The sequence below is a fragment of the Saimiri boliviensis genome, chromosome 6, assembly GCF_048565385.1.
Source record: "Saimiri boliviensis isolate mSaiBol1 chromosome 6, mSaiBol1.pri, whole genome shotgun sequence".
NCBI classification, from domain to species: Eukaryota; Metazoa; Chordata; class Mammalia; order Primates; family Cebidae; genus Saimiri; species Saimiri boliviensis.
In genome coordinates, this window is record NC_133454.1 from 77,462,493 (window position 1) to 77,483,464 (window position 20,972).

The 20,972-nt window shown below is 40.6% G+C and overlaps 1 protein-coding gene across 1 annotated transcript; it reads right to left on the reverse strand.

The window, feature by feature from the left end:
* Positions 1-1,621: 1,621 nt before the first annotated feature.
* On the reverse strand, positions 1,622-20,773 carry OVCH2 (ovochymase 2). The gene is given in 15 exon segments (XM_003919803.4): positions 1,622-1,695; positions 3,212-3,343; positions 3,861-3,942; positions 7,015-7,145; positions 7,522-7,662; positions 8,405-8,529; positions 8,653-8,743; positions 10,728-10,754; positions 14,822-15,008; positions 15,690-15,841; positions 16,079-16,174; positions 16,521-16,693; positions 18,025-18,116; positions 18,875-18,984; positions 20,624-20,773. Coding segments are annotated over 15 exon segments (1,713 nt in total). The 5' UTR covers positions 20,724-20,773.
* Between the last annotated feature and the right edge of the window lie 199 nt (positions 20,774-20,972).

Sequence of the window (20,972 nt, forward strand, 5' to 3'; positions counted from 1 at the left end):
CTTCAACCTCTCCTCCTCAAATGTGCTATTGCTATGGCATTCTCTTTTCTGGTCTTTGGAAATTTTGTGCATGCTTTAGGTAGAAAACAATGGCTTTGCTGAATGTACCCTCTGGTGGCCAAGAGAAGGAATCACTGCAGCCACATTTTACAAAAATTTTTCCACCCGGGGCATCTATGCATCATGAGGTCATTGTCAAAGAAGCCAGAACAAAAAGACCCCAACTGCTTTCATCCCTTCTCATGAAAAGGAATTTTTATTCTTCACACTCTCTATTTTTCTGTGTCCTATATGTCAGAAAATTTATAAAAATAAAAATATAAAAGGCTTGACTTTTCTTCTGATAAAGTATCAAAATGGCAAACTATAAAAGTTTCCCCACCTCATCTGCCTGCTCTCCTCACCACTGTGTTTTCCACATGGAACAAGATGTCATTCATATATGCCAGTGGATGTCATGAACAAACAAGGGACAGGGAAAGCCCAGAACTTCTCAATGCTCATTGGCACTAGAACATAGAGGTATACTTACTATTTTTCAGAGGTGGGATCTTGTGAATGAGGCCACAACTTGGCACAGAAAGTAGTCATTGCCACTTAATTACTCACTTGAGATGGGAACTTTTATTCTGGTGACTGGAAATATTCCAATGTTGCTTTGAGCAAAAGGGACAATGACTACATCCCATAAACCTCCATGTGATGGCTTTTTAAGTTTGGTTAAGTGACAATCCACAGTTATTAAATCAAACACTAATCTAATTATTGCTGTAAAGAAAATTTGCAGAAGTAATTAAAGTTCCTGATCAGTTGATTCTAGGTAAAGAAGATCATCTTGAATAATCTGGGTGAACCTGACTTGATTAGTTCAAAGGCCCTAAAAGCAGAGGTGAGGCTTCCCCAAAAGAGATAAGACATTTCTGCCTGTGAAGAACAACTTCAGCCCCTTTTGTGCAATTCCAATGTTTCTATGATTTTCCCCTTCTGACTGCCTGTCCTGTAGATTTACCTCCTTATTCAGCCCCAACAATCATGTAAGCCAATTCTGGTGTATAGTTTGCTAGGGCTGCCATGACAAAGTATCACAAACTTGGTGGATTAGAACAGCAGAAATTGTCTCATAGTTCTGGAGGCTAGCAGTCCAAGATCAAGGTGTCAGCAGGGTTGGCTTTGTCTGAGGGCTGCGATGAGGAATCTGCTCCAGGCCTCTCCTCTAGCTTCTTTCTGGTGGCTTACTGGCAGTCACTGGTGCACCTTGGCTTGTAGATAATGTATCGTCCCAACCTCTGCCTTCATCATTACACGATGTTCTCCCTGTGTGTGTATGTCTCTCTGCTTCCAATTTTCTCCTTTTTATAAGGACACTAGTCATATTGGATTAGCACCCAGGCGAATACCCTCATTTTAACTTGATTAACTCTGTATCAATCTTAGCTCTAAATAAGGTCACATTCTGAGGTACCGGAGGTTAGGACTCCAGTATATTTTTGAGGAAGATGTAATTAAATCTGTATCACCTGCTTCTCCGGTTGAACCCTGGATGATATACTCTGTGTTTATCACTTGGTCACATTCCCCAAAACAGCTTACCAGAAACATTGGTTTATTCATTTGTCCCATCTCATGTCTCCAGAAACATTGACTCATCCTCTGATATGGAGATGTTTAAATCTGGGTGTAAGAATGCTACAATTACTCAGCTCCCACAAAGATGGCCAGGGTTAGAGATTTATCAGAAAATGATTTATGAAGCTATTGTTAGAATTCTAGGGCACCTCAGCCAGCTAGACTCTATAGATATCTCAAATGAGGAGTGGGCATTTTAACTATAACGTGTCTTTGCCATCTGAAGTTGCTTAATACTCAATGAGAATGAACAACTTGGTAAGCAGATAACTGGTTTTGTGGGATTTGGAAAGAAGAATCGTGGGTGTGAGAACCTGCAAGGAAGCTGGTTAGGTAATTCAAGTGTCCAGGGTCTGGAATTGGTGAAGATATTTCATATTTCTGTGTTTCTGTTATGCATTGCACACTTACTTGTGGCCAAGTGTATCTCACCTGATTTAATCCTCACTACATTCTTATTAGGCATGCATTGCTTTCCCTTAGTAGGATTGAAAAAATATGAGTTTTAGATGACTCTTTCTTTTTTTTTGAGACGGAGTTTTGCTCTTGTTACCCAGGCTGGAGTGCAATGGCACGATCTCGGCTCACCGCAACCTCCGCCTCCTGGGTTCAGGCAATTCTCCTGCCTCAGCCTCCTGAGTAGCTGGGACTACAGGCATGAGCCACCATGCCCAGCTGATTTTTTGTATTTTTAGTAGAGACGGGGTTTCACCATGTTGACCAGGTTGGTCTCGATCTCTTGATCTCATGATCCACCTGCCTCGGCCTCCCAAAGTGCTGGGATTACAGGCTTGAGCCACCGCGCCCGGCCCAAGATGACTCTTTCTTAAGATTACACATTTAGTAATGATCGTCCAGGATTCAGATATACATACAGTCACTCATTCTTTGTCCATACCATATATGTGAATTTCCCTACTCACTAAAATTTATTTATAGCTCTAAAAGCAATACTCATGTTGTTATCATCATCATTCACAAGCATGTGAAGAGTGACAAAAATGTGAGTTGTTAGACACACATGTTTCCAGATGAGGTAAAACAAGGCAATGTTTTGCCTTCTTGCTTCAGCCTTCGTCCTATAAACAAAGGTCCTTTTCATGATCTATTTAGTACCACTTTTTTTTTTCTTTTTTCATTTCTGTTCTTTTTATTGGTGGCCTTAATGTTTAAAATGGCCCCAAGCATAGTGCTGAAGTGCCACCTAGTGTTCGTAAGTGCCTCAAATAGAAAACACACATGTTAGATAGCTTCATTCAGTCATAGTGCTGTTGGACATGCATTTAATGGTCATGAATTCATGATAATGAATTAACAATATATATTAAATAGGGTGTCTTTAAGCAGAAACACACATAAAACAAGGTTATGTACTGATCAGCTGATGAAAATGTACCTTGCAGGCACCTAACTCTGTACATTTCTCGGAAACAATGGCTGAGTATTCTCTTATTCAGTGTCCATAGTGACTTGATAGGACATAATTACTGCAGATAGTGAGAACTGACGGCCTCCGTGTGGGGCTCTGAAGACTTATCACAAGGATTAGAATTAGGAACCAGAGTTGGTGACCCTGTCTTCTTACCTGCTTTAGGAATGAAGGAGACTGTGGCCTGAAAGCTGCTGAAAGTCTCATTCTTATCCAATCAGAAGCTGATGAGAATGATGCTGGAGGGGCTTAGCACAGGGGTGGGGACATCATAGCCACACAGCCAAGCTTGTTGAAAACCAGCCCAGTCAAGACATTGTCAAGCACCCAGCAGATAGCCATGACATTGGAGAAAAGAAAAAAAGAAAATCATCCTTCAAGTAATTGTGAAATAAGCTTTTCTGATGAATGCCACAATTCATTTTCAAAATAAAGGCAGCCCACTCCTTAAATAGGTAATTAACCCCATGATATTTCAGTTTGGTTTTCTTTCCCGAACACTCCCACCCACAATGCTGTTAAAGGAATTGGTTCAAGATTCGGGACTTGTTTCAGTGGAACTTTCCCCTTCTGACTCCTAGTTCCTCGTGGGCCTTTCACATCTCCCGTTTCAGTGGTTCTTTGATTCTCCCTCTTTATCTTCCCTCCTCTAATGTAGAAGATGAAAGAGTGATGGTGACACCACAGGGAGGGGTGGAGGTGGTGCAGGAAGATAAAGAAAGATTGATTCATATTCTTTTTATTCCCATCTCAAGACTGGGTCCAAATGCAAACCAGAGTGAGTTGAAGCTCACAGGACACAAACCTATTTCCTTCTTCCTTTCTACATCGCTGTGCACTGTCACATAGTCTCCAGTTTCTTCTATTTCCAGACTCTGAAATGAAAGCTGAGAAGACAAAAAGTTACATCCAGAGTAAACACTCTGAGTGAATTACCTGGCTTTGATTCAGCAGAGAAATTTGGATTGCTCAACTTGTTCTGGAGTAAGACCTTAGATGAGAAAGTTAGTGGACCTGTGATATAGAATCCCTTTTCCAAGGAAGAGATTCTATATCACAGGCTCTCTAACTTTTTAAAATAGCCACCAAATATGGCCTAAATCAAAGGGCAGGAAACTGTGCAAATATTTTTAGCTTCCTAGCAGCTCTAAGAGATAGAAGAGCTACCCCATGGGGATTTTTTTTCACTGGAAGCAACTAGGCACTCAACCAATTGCATATACACAAAACTGCTTCTCTGGACATCTTAGTGTTATTCACCTGGTTCCTGATGTTTCATCTTGAACCTCTAGTTCTCCTGAATCAAAACTGAAATTGGTTGTACCCCTTGAGACCATGTCTTTCTACCCAGCAGGACATATTTGGCTCCTCTTCTCACCTACTCTGTCCTGTTGCCACTAAATTTCCATGCCTCACTGCAAAATTCTGATAAGGCACAGATACAAGTGATTCTAATTGCTGATATTAAAAAAAGTATCATCAGAGCTACTAAAAGTATTTGCATAGCTGGGCTCAGAGTCAAATGTAGTGAACTTGGGGAACTCATTAATGTACATGAAAAAGGAAATCCTTGTATGAGTTAGAGTTGATTTTGGATACTAAGCTTAAATGTAAACCTCAGCAAAATTCTCAAGTAGATTATTTTGCTATGATGAATAATGACCTAGAAAAGAAAGGTGATCACCTGGAATCAACCTAGGTTCACCAAGAATAAATCATGACAAAACTTTTCTCATAGTTTCTATCATTGTGATGCTGATTGGCAGCATAATATTTCATTTATCTCTATCCTTGAGATCTCCATTTTTTGCTGTCTTAGAAACTTGTCAGTGAATATCTTTATGCATTTGCTTTTTTTCTTCTCTTATATTATTCCTCACATGGGCACTTGTTTTGTGTTAAGCAAAGGGAGGAGTAATATCTAGACAGAAGGAACAGTGTGAAGGAGGAACAAAGAAACAATAAAGGGTGATCTTGGAGCAGTTTGGTGAGCACTAGCCAATGGAATTTGAAGTGAAGAGTGGTGAGAGAAAGGGCTGATGAAATAGGAGTTTGAATTTTCACATACAGATGGTGGGGACTCAATGGGACCCGGACTCCAAGCAAGGTGCAGAAAGGATTGTGTGGATGAAACAAAACTGGAGGCAAATAATTATTAATGGTGAAGGTAGGTTTGAGGAGGGGGACATGTATCAGAAATAAGATTCATTCAAACATTTATTAAACCCTTTCTGGGATACTTTCTGGGAAGGGGCTCTTTTGTCTCCAAATCAAATGGTAAGCACATTGCTATGACTTGTAACACCGATTTTCAAATTACTATCTTAGATGAGTCCTGCAAAATGATGCTGTCACTGGCAGAATATGAGAACATCACCTCACTGGTGCACCACACTCAAGATTTAATTATTGAGGAGATATTTTTCAATTGCTTCTGGCTCTGGCATTTTCAGATTTTCAACTAAATTTCCTCTTCTTCCTCCTCCTGGAAACATGCTTACAACCTAAATTTTATCCTCCACCACTAACAACAAATTTTTCTTAATACTGTTGAAATTGTGGCCCCAACTCTGTTTAGGTTTGAGGAACTTTTAGAAAGAAATCTATACTAACTGCCTCTCTATCATCTTTTCCTGCTCATTCATAAATCCTGTGTGGTCTTCTTTCTGCCATTAACATCTGACTGAACGTGATATTTTAGATACCACCAATCCCAACTCCTCTCAATTGTTCAATTTCTAATCTAATTATTCTGCCTGTTTATGGAGGTGTGGGGTGGGGACTGGACACTTCAGTTCTCAGTTCTCATCTCTTTAAGTTTTAACTTTCTGTGGTATCCAAACTATTGGTTACATCTTTCTGTTTGGTTTGATTTGTGTTTTAAGTTAAAGGCTGCATTCTCCAGGCTGTCTAAGAACACATACATCAGTTTGGCTCTCCTCCCACATCTCAGAGCTCTTTCCATATCTTAACTACATGAGAACGCTGGGGCCTCATCATCCCTCACTCCTCTGCCCTTTATTTTCTACTCTCCGTTCTCTCCATCATACACTGTCTTGTATTCAATTATTATTTTAAGAGGAAGACCTATAAGAAAATGCCTCACTCCAGGCTCACCCTGACCTGCAGTCTTACTTCCACCTCCCTGGTGATATCTCTCTGCAGATTGTTCATTAGTGTTTAACGGACAAACAACTATAAACACTGCTAATCAAATGTGGAATAAACTCCATTTCAAGATGTTCAAAGGCCTCCATACATTGACTTCTGCCTTGCTTTCCACTGCCTGCTCCAGGACCCCTAATACCCCTTTAAACCAGCAATTCCCTGAGCCTGTTCTGCACTGGATCCTCTAGGCTTGCTCTGCCCTCTCTGCTTGAAAAATGCTGATTTGGGCCTGATTGTCCTTGACTGTTGTTATCTCTAATTTACAGTGTGATTTGTGAGCCGTTTAATAAATAAGGAAGAAATGCTTGTTTCTGGGAGGGACTCAGAAAGTCACCAGTACAAAGATTTTTTTTTGTTTTTTTGTTTTTTTGAGATGGAGTTTCACTCTTGTAGTCAAGGCTGGAGTGCAGTGGCACGATCTCAGCTCACTGCAACCTCCGTCTCCTGGGTTCAAGAAATTCTCCTGCCTCAGTCTCCTGTGTAGCTGGGATTACAGGTGCAAACCACGGCACCAGGCTAATTCAATACAGAAATCAAAGCAGCACTTTTTTTTTTTTTTTTTTTTTTTTAACAAAAAGGAAAAAGCACAGTGTCATCTAGTGGTAAAAGTTTGTAGTTTCATGGGAAACTGGGCAGACCCATTATTCATCAAGTATTTATTGACAGCTTTGCGTGTCAGATGCCGGGTTCTAGGTGGTGAATAAATCATATAAAACCTCTGATTTTGTGGTGCTTATGTTAGCTAGTTTGTGAATTTTCCATAGCTAAGTAAAGACAGCTAAAGTCAATACCTTAATTAGGTAATGTTTAGGGGCTTGAAAAATCCAGTTACAGTTAGCCATGTCACTGTAGTTTTCAGGATAGTTTAGACTCTGTATGAGGCCTTCTTCAAAAGGGACAGTTAAGTAACTGCAACCTGAATCTGAAACATGAGAAAAAGTCCAAACAGATGGCACCATTTAAGTAAAGAAGAATTCTCACTGTTCTCCCTCCTGTCTCCTGAAAATGATGCCTATCAATTGCAGTTTCAGACATCAACAAGAAAAGAGGTAGCTCATGAGCCTCCAGAACTCTTCAGGCCTTCTGAACTCACTTAGATGGGTGATCACTACGAGCTAGTGGGGTGAACTTGGGTTGAGGGGGAGACTGCCGCCTGTTCTCTAGCTAGCCTGTGCCCCTCTCCCATGTGGAGCCAGTTGGGCCTTGGGAAAGGGATCCCTGCCTCTCACCTAATTCCTGTGGGGCCTAGGCTTCTGCAGAAGGTGGGGATAGTATGTGATAAAAGGAAATGGTTTTACCAGGAATGCAGTTCGGCTTAAGGGCTTTATAGGTAAGATTAAATCCAGTTGCATAATCTGTGGCATCAGAGATGAATTTCAGCCTTAGAAAATTAGAGCCAGCAAGAATGGATGAAGGGAGGCTTTCTCCACAAAATTTTCCTGCAGGATGAGAAAAAAGATTCTTTGTTCATCATCTAGAAAATAGTTCCCATTCAATAATTCAAGAAGAACTGAACTTGCCATGATATTTCAGGATTGTCCAATCTCAGTCTTGGCACAATTGACATTTTGAGCCAGAACCTTCTTTGTGTTCTTGCTGTCCTGCATCTTTTGTAGAATGTTTAGTAGCATTCTTGACCTCTACCAGTGACAATCCCTGCACCTGTGATAACTGAAAATGCTTCTCAGTCATTGTCAAATGTGTCCTGAGGGTTAGGGGTACAATATCACCTCCAGCTGAGAACCACAGAAACGCCATTCCATTTCCATTTCTTATAAGTAACCTGTTTCCTTCTCATAATTGTCTATTTGTATTTTCCTTCTTAGCTTGATGAGGCAGGGAAAGGTCATTTTCACAGCTAGGAAAGCAGTGACCTGTCTGGAGATCCTGAGAGGCCCTGGGATATGTCTAGAGTTTATTCTTCATGGGTTCCAGGTCTCGCAAATAGGCCTAGGAAGCCTGGTTTGATGCAAAGCAGATTGGGCAACTGAATTGCCCTGTGACCTCGCAGCCATCACCCAGGCTCAGATTTGGTTCCTTCTCACTCCCCATTCTGAGTCTCGAATCTGAAGTCAAGCAGTGTGGCATTTACAGATGGCTCAGTGCCAGACATAAGATAACCAGGCCCCATTCAGCCCACTTGGCACTGGTTTTCATTTGACAATGTGAAAATTCACTCACCGATGGGTCTGTCTTCTAAAGAATACATTGACAGGTAATTGTGGTGACAAGAGTCAACATCTAGGCGGGCAAAATGGAGCAACATATGCATTTCCTCTGGCACCAGCAGGGTCCAGACACACTGTCTGTAGGCAGATCATGGAGAGGGCGTCATTTCTAGACAGAAAATTACTATCACAGTCCAATTAGTGGGCACAGCCAGACTGGAGGTGGGAGTAAGGAGGAGGAGTGCAAAGGGGCTTACTCACTGCTTGCTCTCATAACAAAGGTGGAGGCTTTCTGGGAAGTGCAGCTCCCCCTCAGCCCCGCTGACTATGCCATCCTGCTCACTGCAGCAGGCTGGGAGGGAAAGCCAGGAGAGTCAGGGTGAGCTGTGCAGGCTCACCACAACAACCCCTTCCTTCAGAAGCTGCAAACACCAGAGCCTCCTGGTTCTTCTTGATGTACTCTTTGTTCTTCATGAAATCTTCTCCTGTCTTTGCTTCTATGATGCCTTTTTGGTTCCTTTTAGATACTGCTTAACTTTGAGATTTGAGATTCTATGATTGGTTTTTTTTTCTTAACTCTTCTCTCTCTCTCTCTTTTTTTTTTTTTTTTTTTCCTGACGCACAGCATCAGTCTGTCACCCAGGCTGGAGTGCAGTGGCACGATCACAGCTCACTACAGCCTCAACCTCCCAGGCTCAGACAATCCTCCTGCTTCAGTCTCTCAAGTAGCCGAGACCACAGGCTCATGCCACCACACTCGGCTAATTTTTTAAAGAAATTATTTGTAGAGTCAGAGTCTCACTTTGTTGCCAAGGGTGGTCTTGAACTCCTGGACTCCAGCAGTCCTCCCACCTTGGCCTCCCAAATTGCTGTGATTACAGGCATGAGCCACCTCTGGCCCTTTACTCTTCTTTTGCTGACCTCATACTTTTTCTGTAAGTGCAGGTATTTCCCAGGTTCAAGCATTTGTCCTCACTGCTCTCTCTCTCTATGATCCCTTGGACCAGTTTTATTAATTCATATCCTGCATTTCAGATGTCATCTCTACATTTCTGAACTTCAGGCCTGATTTTTATGATAGTTTCCTAGCTATCTCCCTCAGAACTCAATATGCTACAGATAGAATTCCTTGAGTCAGCCAAACTGCACCCACTTCTGATTTTATTTTTGTGTGCCCTTTTCTTACTCTCTTGTGCTCAAAACTTTGGTACTATCTTCTATTCCTCCTTCTTCCTCATAAACTTTCATCTAATTGGCTCCAAATCCTCATTTCTCTTGTTTCTATTCTCTCCTTTTCATTTTGTGGATATTGCCTTGGTTCAAGCCTTAATTTCTTGTCTCTCAAACTAATGCAGAATTTCATATTTTCATGCACGAGTCTCCTCTCAACCTGGTTTTTATGCTATTAAAGTATAGCTCAAATCTACTTATCTAATTAATAAACTTTCTATTATTCACTAATATCCAAACTTTTTTTGGCTGATATTTAAAGTTTCCATAGTTTGATCTCAATTTATGTTTTATTATTCTACCTCACAAAGCATCATCCCATGTCCTATACTTTTGCTGCTTTAGCTGACTTAGACCCTACGTTTTTTTGGTCTCCATCCTTAATATCCTTCCTTGAGCTGATATTTTTCTTTACCCATATTTCATTTCCACCTGACAAAATCCTACTCCTCCTTCAAGGCACAGCTTCAAAGATGTCTGTGAGCTCCCCTGTGAATTTGTTTTCAGCTAGAAGCAGCCTCTCACTCCTCTGAGCTCTCAGGATACTATTTTTCCATATTGCTCTTTGTAGATCTTTCCACGGGTTCAAAGAACCACTGAAGATTTGAACTAAAGTGTCTTAGAGACCATCTGGCCCACACTATATTTTTTATAGATGAAGGCCAGAGTTAGGAAAGGGCTCGCCCAAAGTTACAGAGTGAATTCATTGCAGGATCACAATGTAACACAGGGGATGGGACCCTATATAAGTAGGGACACTTTCAGGACAAGGTGTGTAGCTTGTGCAGCTTACTGACCACATCTGCACTGTCTTGCCCTCTTTCCTTGAGTCTCTGATTCAAAGCTAGTGTTTGGCAAATGTTGGCTGAATTGAGACAGAGCTTTGGATTGCTAAGAAATGAAATGGGGCGGGGGGCAACTGAGGCTTCTGCTGGGCATGGGCTTGCCTGGACTGGCCAGGAGTGGCTATAGGCACTCCAGGTGGTAGTTTTAGACCTACTGAGCATGGAGCACTCTTGTAGAGGATGCCTTTCGATTCTAAAGGAACTTGAAATGCTAGATGTTAATTTGTGCTCCTGGTGGAGAAGCCTACAAGGAATAGCCACCTCTGGAGCTCTTTCTCCAATTACCTGGGAAAGAAAAAGAAAGATGCAATTGAAAGCCTGTGGTATCCTCAACAATACTTCAAGAAGTTAGCATCTCCTTGGCGCCAAAAAGATTTTTAAGTCAGATCTCGTTTCCACTGCTCTGTGTCCTGTTCGCCTAGACGCCTGGCTTGTGTGGCCCTGTGACCTGCAGGTATTGGAGATCTACAGCTACGGCGCCGGGACCCCCTAGAAGCCTAGAAATGGAACCATTGACATTTAGGGATATGGCCATAGAATTCTCTCTGGAGGAGTGGCAATGCCTGGACCCTGCACAGCGGAATTTATATAGGAATGTGATGTTAGAGAACTACAGAAACCTGGCCTTCCTGGGCAGACAAGCAACCTCATCAAGCAGCTCCCTGACACCACAGCCAGGTAAATCCACAAAGATGGGAAAAAACCAGCACAAAAAAGATGAAACCATCATCAAAGACCAGAACACCTCTTCTCCTTCAAGGCATCACAACTCCTCAACAGCACAGAATCACAACTTGACCGAGGAGTGCGACGAATTGACAGAAAAAGGCTTCAGAAGGTGGCTAGTGAGAAACATTTCTGAGCTAAAGGAACATGTTCTAACTCAAAGCAAAGCAAAAAAAAAACCTTGAAAAAAAGTTAGACAAAATGCTAATTAGAATAACCAGCATAGAGAAGAACATAGACGACTTGATGGAGTGGAAAAACACAGCACAAGAACTACGTGAAGTAAACACAAGTTCTAATAGCCAGATCGATCAAGGAGAAGAAAGGATATCAGAGATTGAAGATCAACTCAATGAAATAAAAAGAGAAGGCAAGACAAGAGAAAAAAGAGTGAAAAGAAATGAACAAAGCCTCCAAATAATATGGGATTATGTGAAAAGACCTAATCTACGCTTGATCGGTATACCTGAATATGACGGCGAGAATGAATCCAAGCTGGAAAACATGTTCCAGGATATTATCCAGGAGAACTTCCCAAGTCTAGCAAGGCAGTCCAAATTTCAAATTCAAGAAATACAGAGAACTCCCCAAAGATATTCCTCAAGAAGAGCAACCCCAAGGCACATAATCGTCAGATTCACCAGGGTTGAAATGAAGGAAAAAATGCTAAGGGCAGCCAGAGAGAAAGGCCAGGTCACCCACAGAGGGAAGCCCATCAGATTCACAGCAGATCTCTCTGCAGAAACCCTACAAGCCAGAAGAGAGTGGAGGCCAATATTCAACATCCTTAAAGAAAAGAACTTTCAACCCAGAATCTCATATCCAGCCAAACTAAGCTTTGTAAGTGAAGGAGAAATAAAATCCTTTACGGACAAGGAATTATTGAGAGATTTTTGTCACCACCAGACCTGCACTACAAGAGCTCCTGAGAGAAACACTAAGCATGGAAAGGAACAAGTACCAGTCACTGCAAAAGCAAACCAGTTGGCAAAGACCAAAAATGCAATGAAGAAAATGAGGCAACTAATGGGAAAGAAAACCAGTCAGTAACAAAATGGCAGCATCAAATCACATATAGCAATATTAACATTGAAAGTAAATGGCCTAAATGCTCCAATCAAAAGACACAGACTGGCAAACTGGATAAAAAGTCAGAACCCATCGGTGTGCTGTATTCAGGAAACCCATCTCACATACAAAGACACACATAGACTCACAATAAAGGGATAGAAGAAGATTTACGAAGCAAATGGAGAACAAAAAAAAGCAGGGGTTGTAATCCTAGTCTCTGATAAAATGGACTTCAACAAAGATCAAAAGAGACAAAGAAGGACACTACATTATGGTCAAAGAATCAATCCAACAGGAAGAGTTAAGTACCCTAAATACATACGTCCCCAACACAGGAGCACCCAGATACATGAAGCAAGTTCTTAATGACCTAAAACAAGATTTAGACTCCCACACAATAATAGTGGGAGACTTCAACACTCCACTGTCAATATTAGATAAATGAGCAGAAAATTAACAAGGATATCCAGGACTTGAATGCAGAGCTGGACCAAGTGGACCTAATACACATATATAGAATACTCCACCCCAAATCAACAGAATATACATTTTTCTCAGCACCAAATTGTACATACTCTAAAATTGACCATATCATTGGAAGCAAATCACCCCTCAGCAAACGCAAAAGAACAGAAATCATAACAAACAGTCTATCAGACCACAGCGCAGTCAGAATAGGACTCAGGATCAAGAAACACACACAAACCCGCATAACCACTTGGAAACTGAATAACCTGTTTCTGAGTGTCAACTGGAAACTGTCTCTAAAAAAAAAGAAATACTAGACTTCCATAGAATCAACCCAAACGCCCATAAATGATAGATTGGACAAAGAAAATGTGGTACATGTACACCATGGAATACTACGCAGCCATAAAAAACAAGTTTGTGTCCTTTGTAGGGACTTGGATGAATCTGGAAACCATCATTCTCAGCGAACTAATATAAGAACAGAAAGCCAAACACCGTATGTTCTCACTCATAGGTGGGTGTTGAACAACGAGAACATGTGGACTCAGGGAGAGGAGCATCACACACTGGGGGTAGCTGAGGGGGGTAGGGAGAGACAGCAGGGGTTGGGAAGGGAGGGGAGGATGGGGAGAGATAACATGGGGAGAAATGCCAGATATAGTATGCACCTGAAGTAAATAAATCAATTTTAAAAAATAAAAAATAAATAAAAAAAAGATTTTTAAGTCAATACGCAACTAATAAAAATCTAATCTGTGGAAAGAAGGGAAGGCATAAATTGATAAAGTGGGAAAGGGACTCTGGTGTTTTAAATTAATTAATTCTCTTTATTGAGTGGGCTAATAAGAAACAGTAATTAACTTAAAGTTTTCACAGAGCAAGGGGTCGTTTTATATAAGAACAGAGGCTAAAGATGGAAATAATTTGTTCATAACTACAAAAGAGTTGCTGGGTTAGATAGCTAAAACTTGAACTGAGGGCTCAGATACCTGCCACTGCACCATACGCTTGAAAACAAACTCAAATTCTTACTAAACTTAGTTTAAATTAACTTATTTAGAAAAGGATAAAAGCCTTTTGGATGATGGAAGCCACCAGAAAAGAAAACAATTAGGTTGGATTTGGAGGTAGCAAAGAAGCTGTAATTAGCTCACTAGTCAGTCTATTATGAGTCAGTCCCTCAATATCTGTTAGGGGTTGGTTTCAGAACCCTTGCAGACACTAAAAATCTGAGGATGCTCAGATCCTTATAATAAACAGCATAGCATTTGCATATAACCTAGGGATGTCTTGCCCTATGCAGTAGTCTAAATTCTCTAGAGTACTTTCGATACCTAAGACAATGTAAATGCTATGTAAATAGTTGTTATACTGTATTTTTAAAAATTTTTATATTATTATTGTATTGTTATTTTTATTGTTTTTATTTTTCTCCAAATATTTTTGATCCACAGTTGGTTGAATCTGCTGATGTGGAACCTGCAGATGTGGAGGGCTGGCTGCATATAGATCCTAACTTTTTCAAACTTACTATACCTGGATCCATGCCAGGGATTCTCAATGTTGGTACTATTAACCTTTTGGGTGGGATCATTCTTTGTTGTGGGAGACTGTCCCATACTTTGTAGGATGTTTAGCAGCATCCAAGGCCCCTACCCACTGGACGCCAGAGTCACTCCTAACACCTGCCAGTTGTGACGATTAAAAATGTCTCCTGATACTGTGCCTGGGGACAAGATTGCCCCTGGTTGAGAATTACTGATCTGTTACAGTTTGCTGGATTTTGTTGAGAAGTAAGTGGTGAAAGCATATCATCAACTGAGATAGTTTCAATTAAAGGCCAGTTTAAGAAGGTCTAGGATGGATGAATTCATTTTTCATTGAATATTTGCATGCTGCTCCACATACCATATTTTGCTCTTGTTTTATTTAGACTTGGTAAATCTCACAATCTTTGTGTGCTACACTGAGAACAGAGGTAGAGCCTGTCTGTTCAGGTGTTCTGATTTGCCAAGACTCTGCTGATGCTCTCTCTGGCCCTAGTGGAATGGCAGCTTCTTAACTTTGTGTGATGGCTTAGTTATTAGTTTGGATGTGTTCGCAGATCCAGGGAAGCACTTTACTAAGGTCCGTGAAGATCCCAGGGGATCCTTGATCATTTTTCCTCACATTGTTTCTCCAGCCTCGACCACAGCCCAAACCCCAGGAAGTCACACCAGCCAGAGTCCAGGCCCCTTTCTTATTCCGGCACATGAGTGAACCTCCTGAGTCTCCCTGCAGAGGGAAAAAGTCTCTGTTAGCATCACTGTCAGTGTTGGTGCCCCAAAGGGCTCCCTTTCACCCCACAAGGATGCTGGAGGAGGAATAATGTCATCTCCTCACTTCTAATAATTTAGACTCAGAGACCTGGGTCTAAACATCCTAGCACAATTCCCATATGGTTCTCAAATATCACCGGAACCCAACAATCCCACCTCCCTTTTCCTCATCCACAGCTTTCATCAAAGCAGCAGACTTTCTTCTTTCTCTTATCTCACACTGCAGACCCAGAGAAGTCTTGGCCAGCAATGAAACTGACCTCAGGTCTTGGTTAGCAGGAAGAATGGAGGCAAAGTGTAAAGTTCCCAACATCCACAAACTGGAAATTTCTAAATAGGAAAGAGGCAGCCATCCTTCAGGAATAGGAGAACCCTGAGTTTATTCTTGGCATTATGTCTCTATTATTTGGTCTTCTGGAAAAAGCAGAAGACCTCTTTTAAATCACACTTCCTGCTAAATACAGATTATTTCCACTGTCCCTTTATTTTGACGTAACCTCCCTTGGTACTACTAACCCTTCTTTCCAGATTCCTTCCTTACCTGGAATCAGTCTTCCTGCAGCCCCTCACCTGAACCTGATAACAAAACCAAGGGAAGCCTTACCTAGGGCCTGACAGCCCCGCTGCTCCCACTCACCTGGCACGCATCTCTCCCTCCATCAGGAAAACCTGTGCAGAGAAAGGTCTTCCCGCTGATGGGCCTCTTTAGCGTTAAGAGAGCTTCCACACACTCCTCCTGGGTCAAAATAGGCAGGTTCACTTCCTGCAAGACTTGTGAGAGGACGCCATCTGAAAAACGTAGAGACGGAAGCCCCAGCAGGAACTCTCACCCTTTTTGAGTTAGAGATGCATCATTCGTGTTTGTGTCTTTTGGAAAGACTTGCATTTCTAAGTACGACGTGACATTCTCTATCTTTAAAAATGTATGCACAATTGTTTTAAATAATGTATTAAAAACTCCATTTTCTGGTTACCCAGCAGAAAGTTCTGACCTCTGATTAAGAGGAGTGGCACACCAGTTCTTACCTTCAGTCAAGCGGCCCCAGCCTGCGGTTGTACAAATAAAACCAGCCTCAAATTGTTCCCGTGGCTCTGGAAGACATATGGGCCCCACAAAATGGCCTGAAGAAAAGAGCAAGGTAAGGCTTATCTTATTCATGAAGGAGAGGACATTATAAGCCACTCATCTGTTGGCATCCAAGTAGTCCCCTAAAGACCTCATAAGAGTTATGATAGCTCTGCCTGGCACCTCCGGGGAGTCACTTGTGAGATAAAGAAAACCCTCTCCTGACTCCATGTAATGCTACCTCCAGAACCACAAGCAAAAAGAGTTTCAGGCAGGACTCTTCAGCCCAAATCCCTGTCTCAAAGTGCATGACCCAGAACATATACTGCAGGAAATGTGCTATGGCATAGACGTTGTAGAGAATATAGGGTATACAATTCAATATGATCCTCAAATATTTACCAAATTGGAAGGCTCCAGCCATCTTCAAAAGGGCAATGTCATAGTCCATTGGTTTCTTGAAGGAGAAATGTGGATGTATGATAACAGTTTCAATAGTGAGAGTTTGCTCTCCCGGCTCTGTTTGGCTTAAGTCATGTTCTCCAGCAGTAACATTCAAAGTTGTCACAATGTTTCTATGGAAAGCAAACAGTAAAATTAATGAATTTTGTTGTGCCTCTGGGTACAGTTGCAATGATTGATGAACCGGCTTCTTTTAAATGATATGGATAATTAATATGGGGCTGCTGAGTAGAGAAAGTGAGAATAATTCCAACACTATTAGAAAAAAATCCAGTAGAGGACTAGTGAAGAGTGGGTTCATTTATAGCCAAGGGTATAATGAATTTAATACTTTGCAATGTAATTTGAAAATATCTAGAGATGTACATACATTGTAGTTCAGGAGTCTACAGCTATAGGGGACTTTATTCAGCTACCCTGAGAGGTTGATCTGACCCTAATATCGGTGAGATCCTTTGGGAATGGTTTGTGATTCCCAGTAAGTATACTACTTCAATGTTAGAGATCCTATGCTTAGTGTATGTTATAAAGTACAGACTGCATTATAACGAACTATAATGTTACCTGAAAGGAACTTGGTGGTATGCATTGAGATACATAAAGACTTCAGCTTGCCATTCTTTGAGACCCTTCATTACCAAAAGTGATGCTTTTATACAAAATTGAAAAAAGCATGTTTTTTCTGGGTAAAGTTCCCTGACTCTTGGCTGAATTAGGCACCTAACTTAACACATAGTGTCTATCTTCCCTACCACTTGCCACATTGCTGTGAGATGATCAGTTGACTCTTCTTTTAGACTATCAACTCTCTGGGAGCAGAAATCATGTCTTAGTCATTTTGGTATCTTTGGTACTCACTGGTATCTAGCACAAAGTAAACATCCAGAAAATGTTTGCAGACTTGAAAGAGTCATTATGCAGGAACATGATCTTGATTACAGCCTAGTACATACCCAGAACACTGCCAATAATAGAATATAGGGATCACACAAGAAAGTGAGTAAAGGGGAGTTGCTGGGTTGAGGCCCAGAGAGGCAAGATCAATGGGAAGACAGGGAGCCTACTTTCTATTTTACTGGTCTCCCTTTGTTTTCTTTTATCCATTTCTTCAGATGCCTAATGAACAAGATATTTTTTCACTGAGATTTAAGAAAACTTTCACAAATCTTGCTTTGTAATGCTTTTATATTTGACTTATATGCTATTGTTAACTTCCAGTTGTTTTAAGTAAAAGAGAATTTTACCTCTGAAAAGAATATGTTATCTACCAAGTGCCATCTGACAATGTCAGCAAGCCCCATTTGTGTCATGCAATTAGAATTTCCTCTATTAAAGCAATACTCACCCATCACATAGGTGCATGTTTTAATAGAGTTATTGCTGATGATTCCAAGGGCAAGGAAAGGATGGTCTAATCTTCACCCATAGGCTAGGCCTTTCCTACCTTTTTGCAACGCAGTGAGCAGCTGTGATCACCCACTGTGGTGAGACAATACTTCCTCCACAGATATGCTTCTGCCTTTGTTTCAGAGACACCTAAATTGAAAATACCTTTGAGAGCAAGTTCATGCCCTGGGATCCTCCTAAACATGGTGATGAAGCCTATTCTCAAAACTAGACTTAGATATCTCACTCATAAATATTGGGAATCATAGACTGTGAAAGGATAAAGCCCACACACTACCGCTCAGAAAGAAGAGTGGTGCTAGCAACTGTATAGATGAGAAGTAGTTAATTTGAGGTGATTGGCTGTAAAAATGTCAACAGAGGTAGCAGTTAGAAGTATTGGTATGTATTTACTTATTTTTATAACACTGTTGACCGAGACCTGTTGCTCTAACAATATGAACAATGTCTGTGAATGAAGATAAAGGAGTAAAAGATATAGTAGAGTCCAGCTGAAGAGGTTTGGGACAAAGGCAAGATGAGGGCTGGGGAGCCTTTGGACACATGCTCCAATTTCTCTAAGCCTCTTAGGGAAATGGTTTGGATCTACCATTTTTATCATACTCTTAACGAACTATTTGACCCCTATAGCTTATTCAAGCCTATTCTTTATTCTACCTCTCCAATACTTTCTAATTTTTGCTTATCCTATTTGATTTTAAAATGACTTACTATGTACAAGTAAATAATTTTTTCTTATGACATTCATCACATGCCATTATGACTATTCTGTGTCTTTCAACCCAGCTAGGCTGTAGGCTCCTCAAAGATATAAACTTAACCTTAGAAATATCTATACTCATAATATCTAGCACAGTTTCTGATACATAGGAGTCCTTGAGACTCACCTGCCACGGATAGGAACCCTTCTCCACTTGGCTTCCTCCAAGAATGCGACTGAAAATGTTAAAGTAATTCCAAGGCTCTACCTTAACCAGACTCTGCCCACAATTGGGAGCTGAGAAAAAAATGAGATAAACATTAAATGATTAGATGTCTTCTAGGATTGAGGGCGTATCTTCTCTATTTCATCCGTGAAATGGAGTCTGAGACCATAGTCTATGGTGCCTGGTGTACAGTCAGATATAAATAAATCTTTATTGGATTTAATTCTCCCGAAGGATGGACAGTGACAGGTTGTTTAAGGAGAGTAGAGTGAAGTGTCCTGATTCACAAGTCAGTGCTCAGTTAGAGGGTTGCCAAGTAACAGAAGAAAAAAAATCCTTCCTTCTTATGTAAAAGACTTTATCCCTGAAAAAGTTGTTTTCATTTCTTTGCCCTCAATGGGTTTTCTGACTCCTCAGCCAAGAGATAGGCTAGATTAAAGATATTTACCACCACCTGGTATCTCAGGGATGGCACATCTTCTGTCCCTCCTGGAGGTCATCCTTTTCCATATTTCAAAGGAGAATTAGAACTAGGCTTGCCTCATAATCGCCATGCTTCATTGCCTGCCTAGATTTTGTAATTCTTGTTCCTCAGCTTGGAGATCACCTCAACCAGGGAGTCTTCTTTGATTTCCTCAAACTGGGTTTGCCTCTCTCCTGTGTTGTGTAGCACTCTTTCTTTGCCCCTTTTGTAGTTCTTGCCATGAAGAATTGTGATAATGAATTATTTGCCTCCATCATTGAACTATGAACTACTCAAGGGAAAAAACTTGTCTTTTTCACCTCTGTATTTCTAAGGTTTAGCAAAATTCTTGGCATAAGTAAGCACTTAGAAATCCTGGATGGATGAACAAATGATTTTTCTTGAGAACATATCTTTAAGAGCATAGCTATTTAGATCAACATGTTAAAATATTCAAACCTCTTTCATACAGCTTCTTATTTAATCCTACTCTATGCCTATAAATGAAGCACTGTTATCCCCACATTGCAGATGAGAAAACTAAGAATCAAAGAGATGAAGATGCATCACTAAATAATGGCAGAGCATGGATGTAACAATAAGTGTTTTCATCCTGAACCTAGTGCCAGGATGACATTGGATTAAAAGCTTATTTTCTAACTGTTTTAGTTGAATGAGTCATAAATACTTTAAATACAAATTTTACCATTTCCCAAATTCAGTGAAGCAAAGTCAGAAAACATGTTGTTTTTCAGGGTTGGCACAAGGCTGACCATGGAGAAGTCTGCCAAGAACTGTTTTAAGCTTAAGTGAATTGAAGGGGAAAAAAACACCATTTACAATATAGTACAGTGAACATGCTTCATATTTCTCAGCAAGATGATTTTGCAAAAGATTAAAAATGCTTCCAAATCCATGCCTATTTCTAGACTTTGCTCTATGAATGAAGATGGGATTATGTACTGGGTCCAAGTGAGTGAACAATCTCAGTTCACTTAGTGAAACTACGTGAAGAAAACAGGGATTGTTCACTTAATTGGAAACATTAGTTGCATTCCATAAATGTTTTGCCCCATGTCCTATGCTGATTGCAGGAGATAAATCAAAAATAATTGTTTAAAAACAATTAGATCTCCGAAATATATTTGCTTCTCCTATTTTCCTAAAGGAACATGGAATGGAGTTGTGATGTCCACTCCCAGCAAAGGTTCAGACAAAAGTAATTGTAGAGTTCATTTGAAACTTACCTTTGGGGAGCGAAAGAGTTGCAGATTTACCTTGTTGAAAATAGATTATTCCTAGTAGTAAAATCAGTTTGTTCCTGCTTATAAGCATTTTGAGACTCATAGTTTTTCTCTGAAGTTTTTGAGAGACTAAAGTGAACAAAAATAGGAAGCCTTGAGAGACCAGCAATAAGCCAATTTAAGACAAGTTTATTCATTAACCAAGACTTGGTGTATTCAACCATGTCCAGCTGATGTTTCTGAATGTAGTGTTTTGCAAATCTCTTTTGCAAGACATGGAGAGACAACCACAGAAGCAAAGTCTTGATCAAGCAGTATTACATATCCCATTGCATCTACATCAATTAGTTGA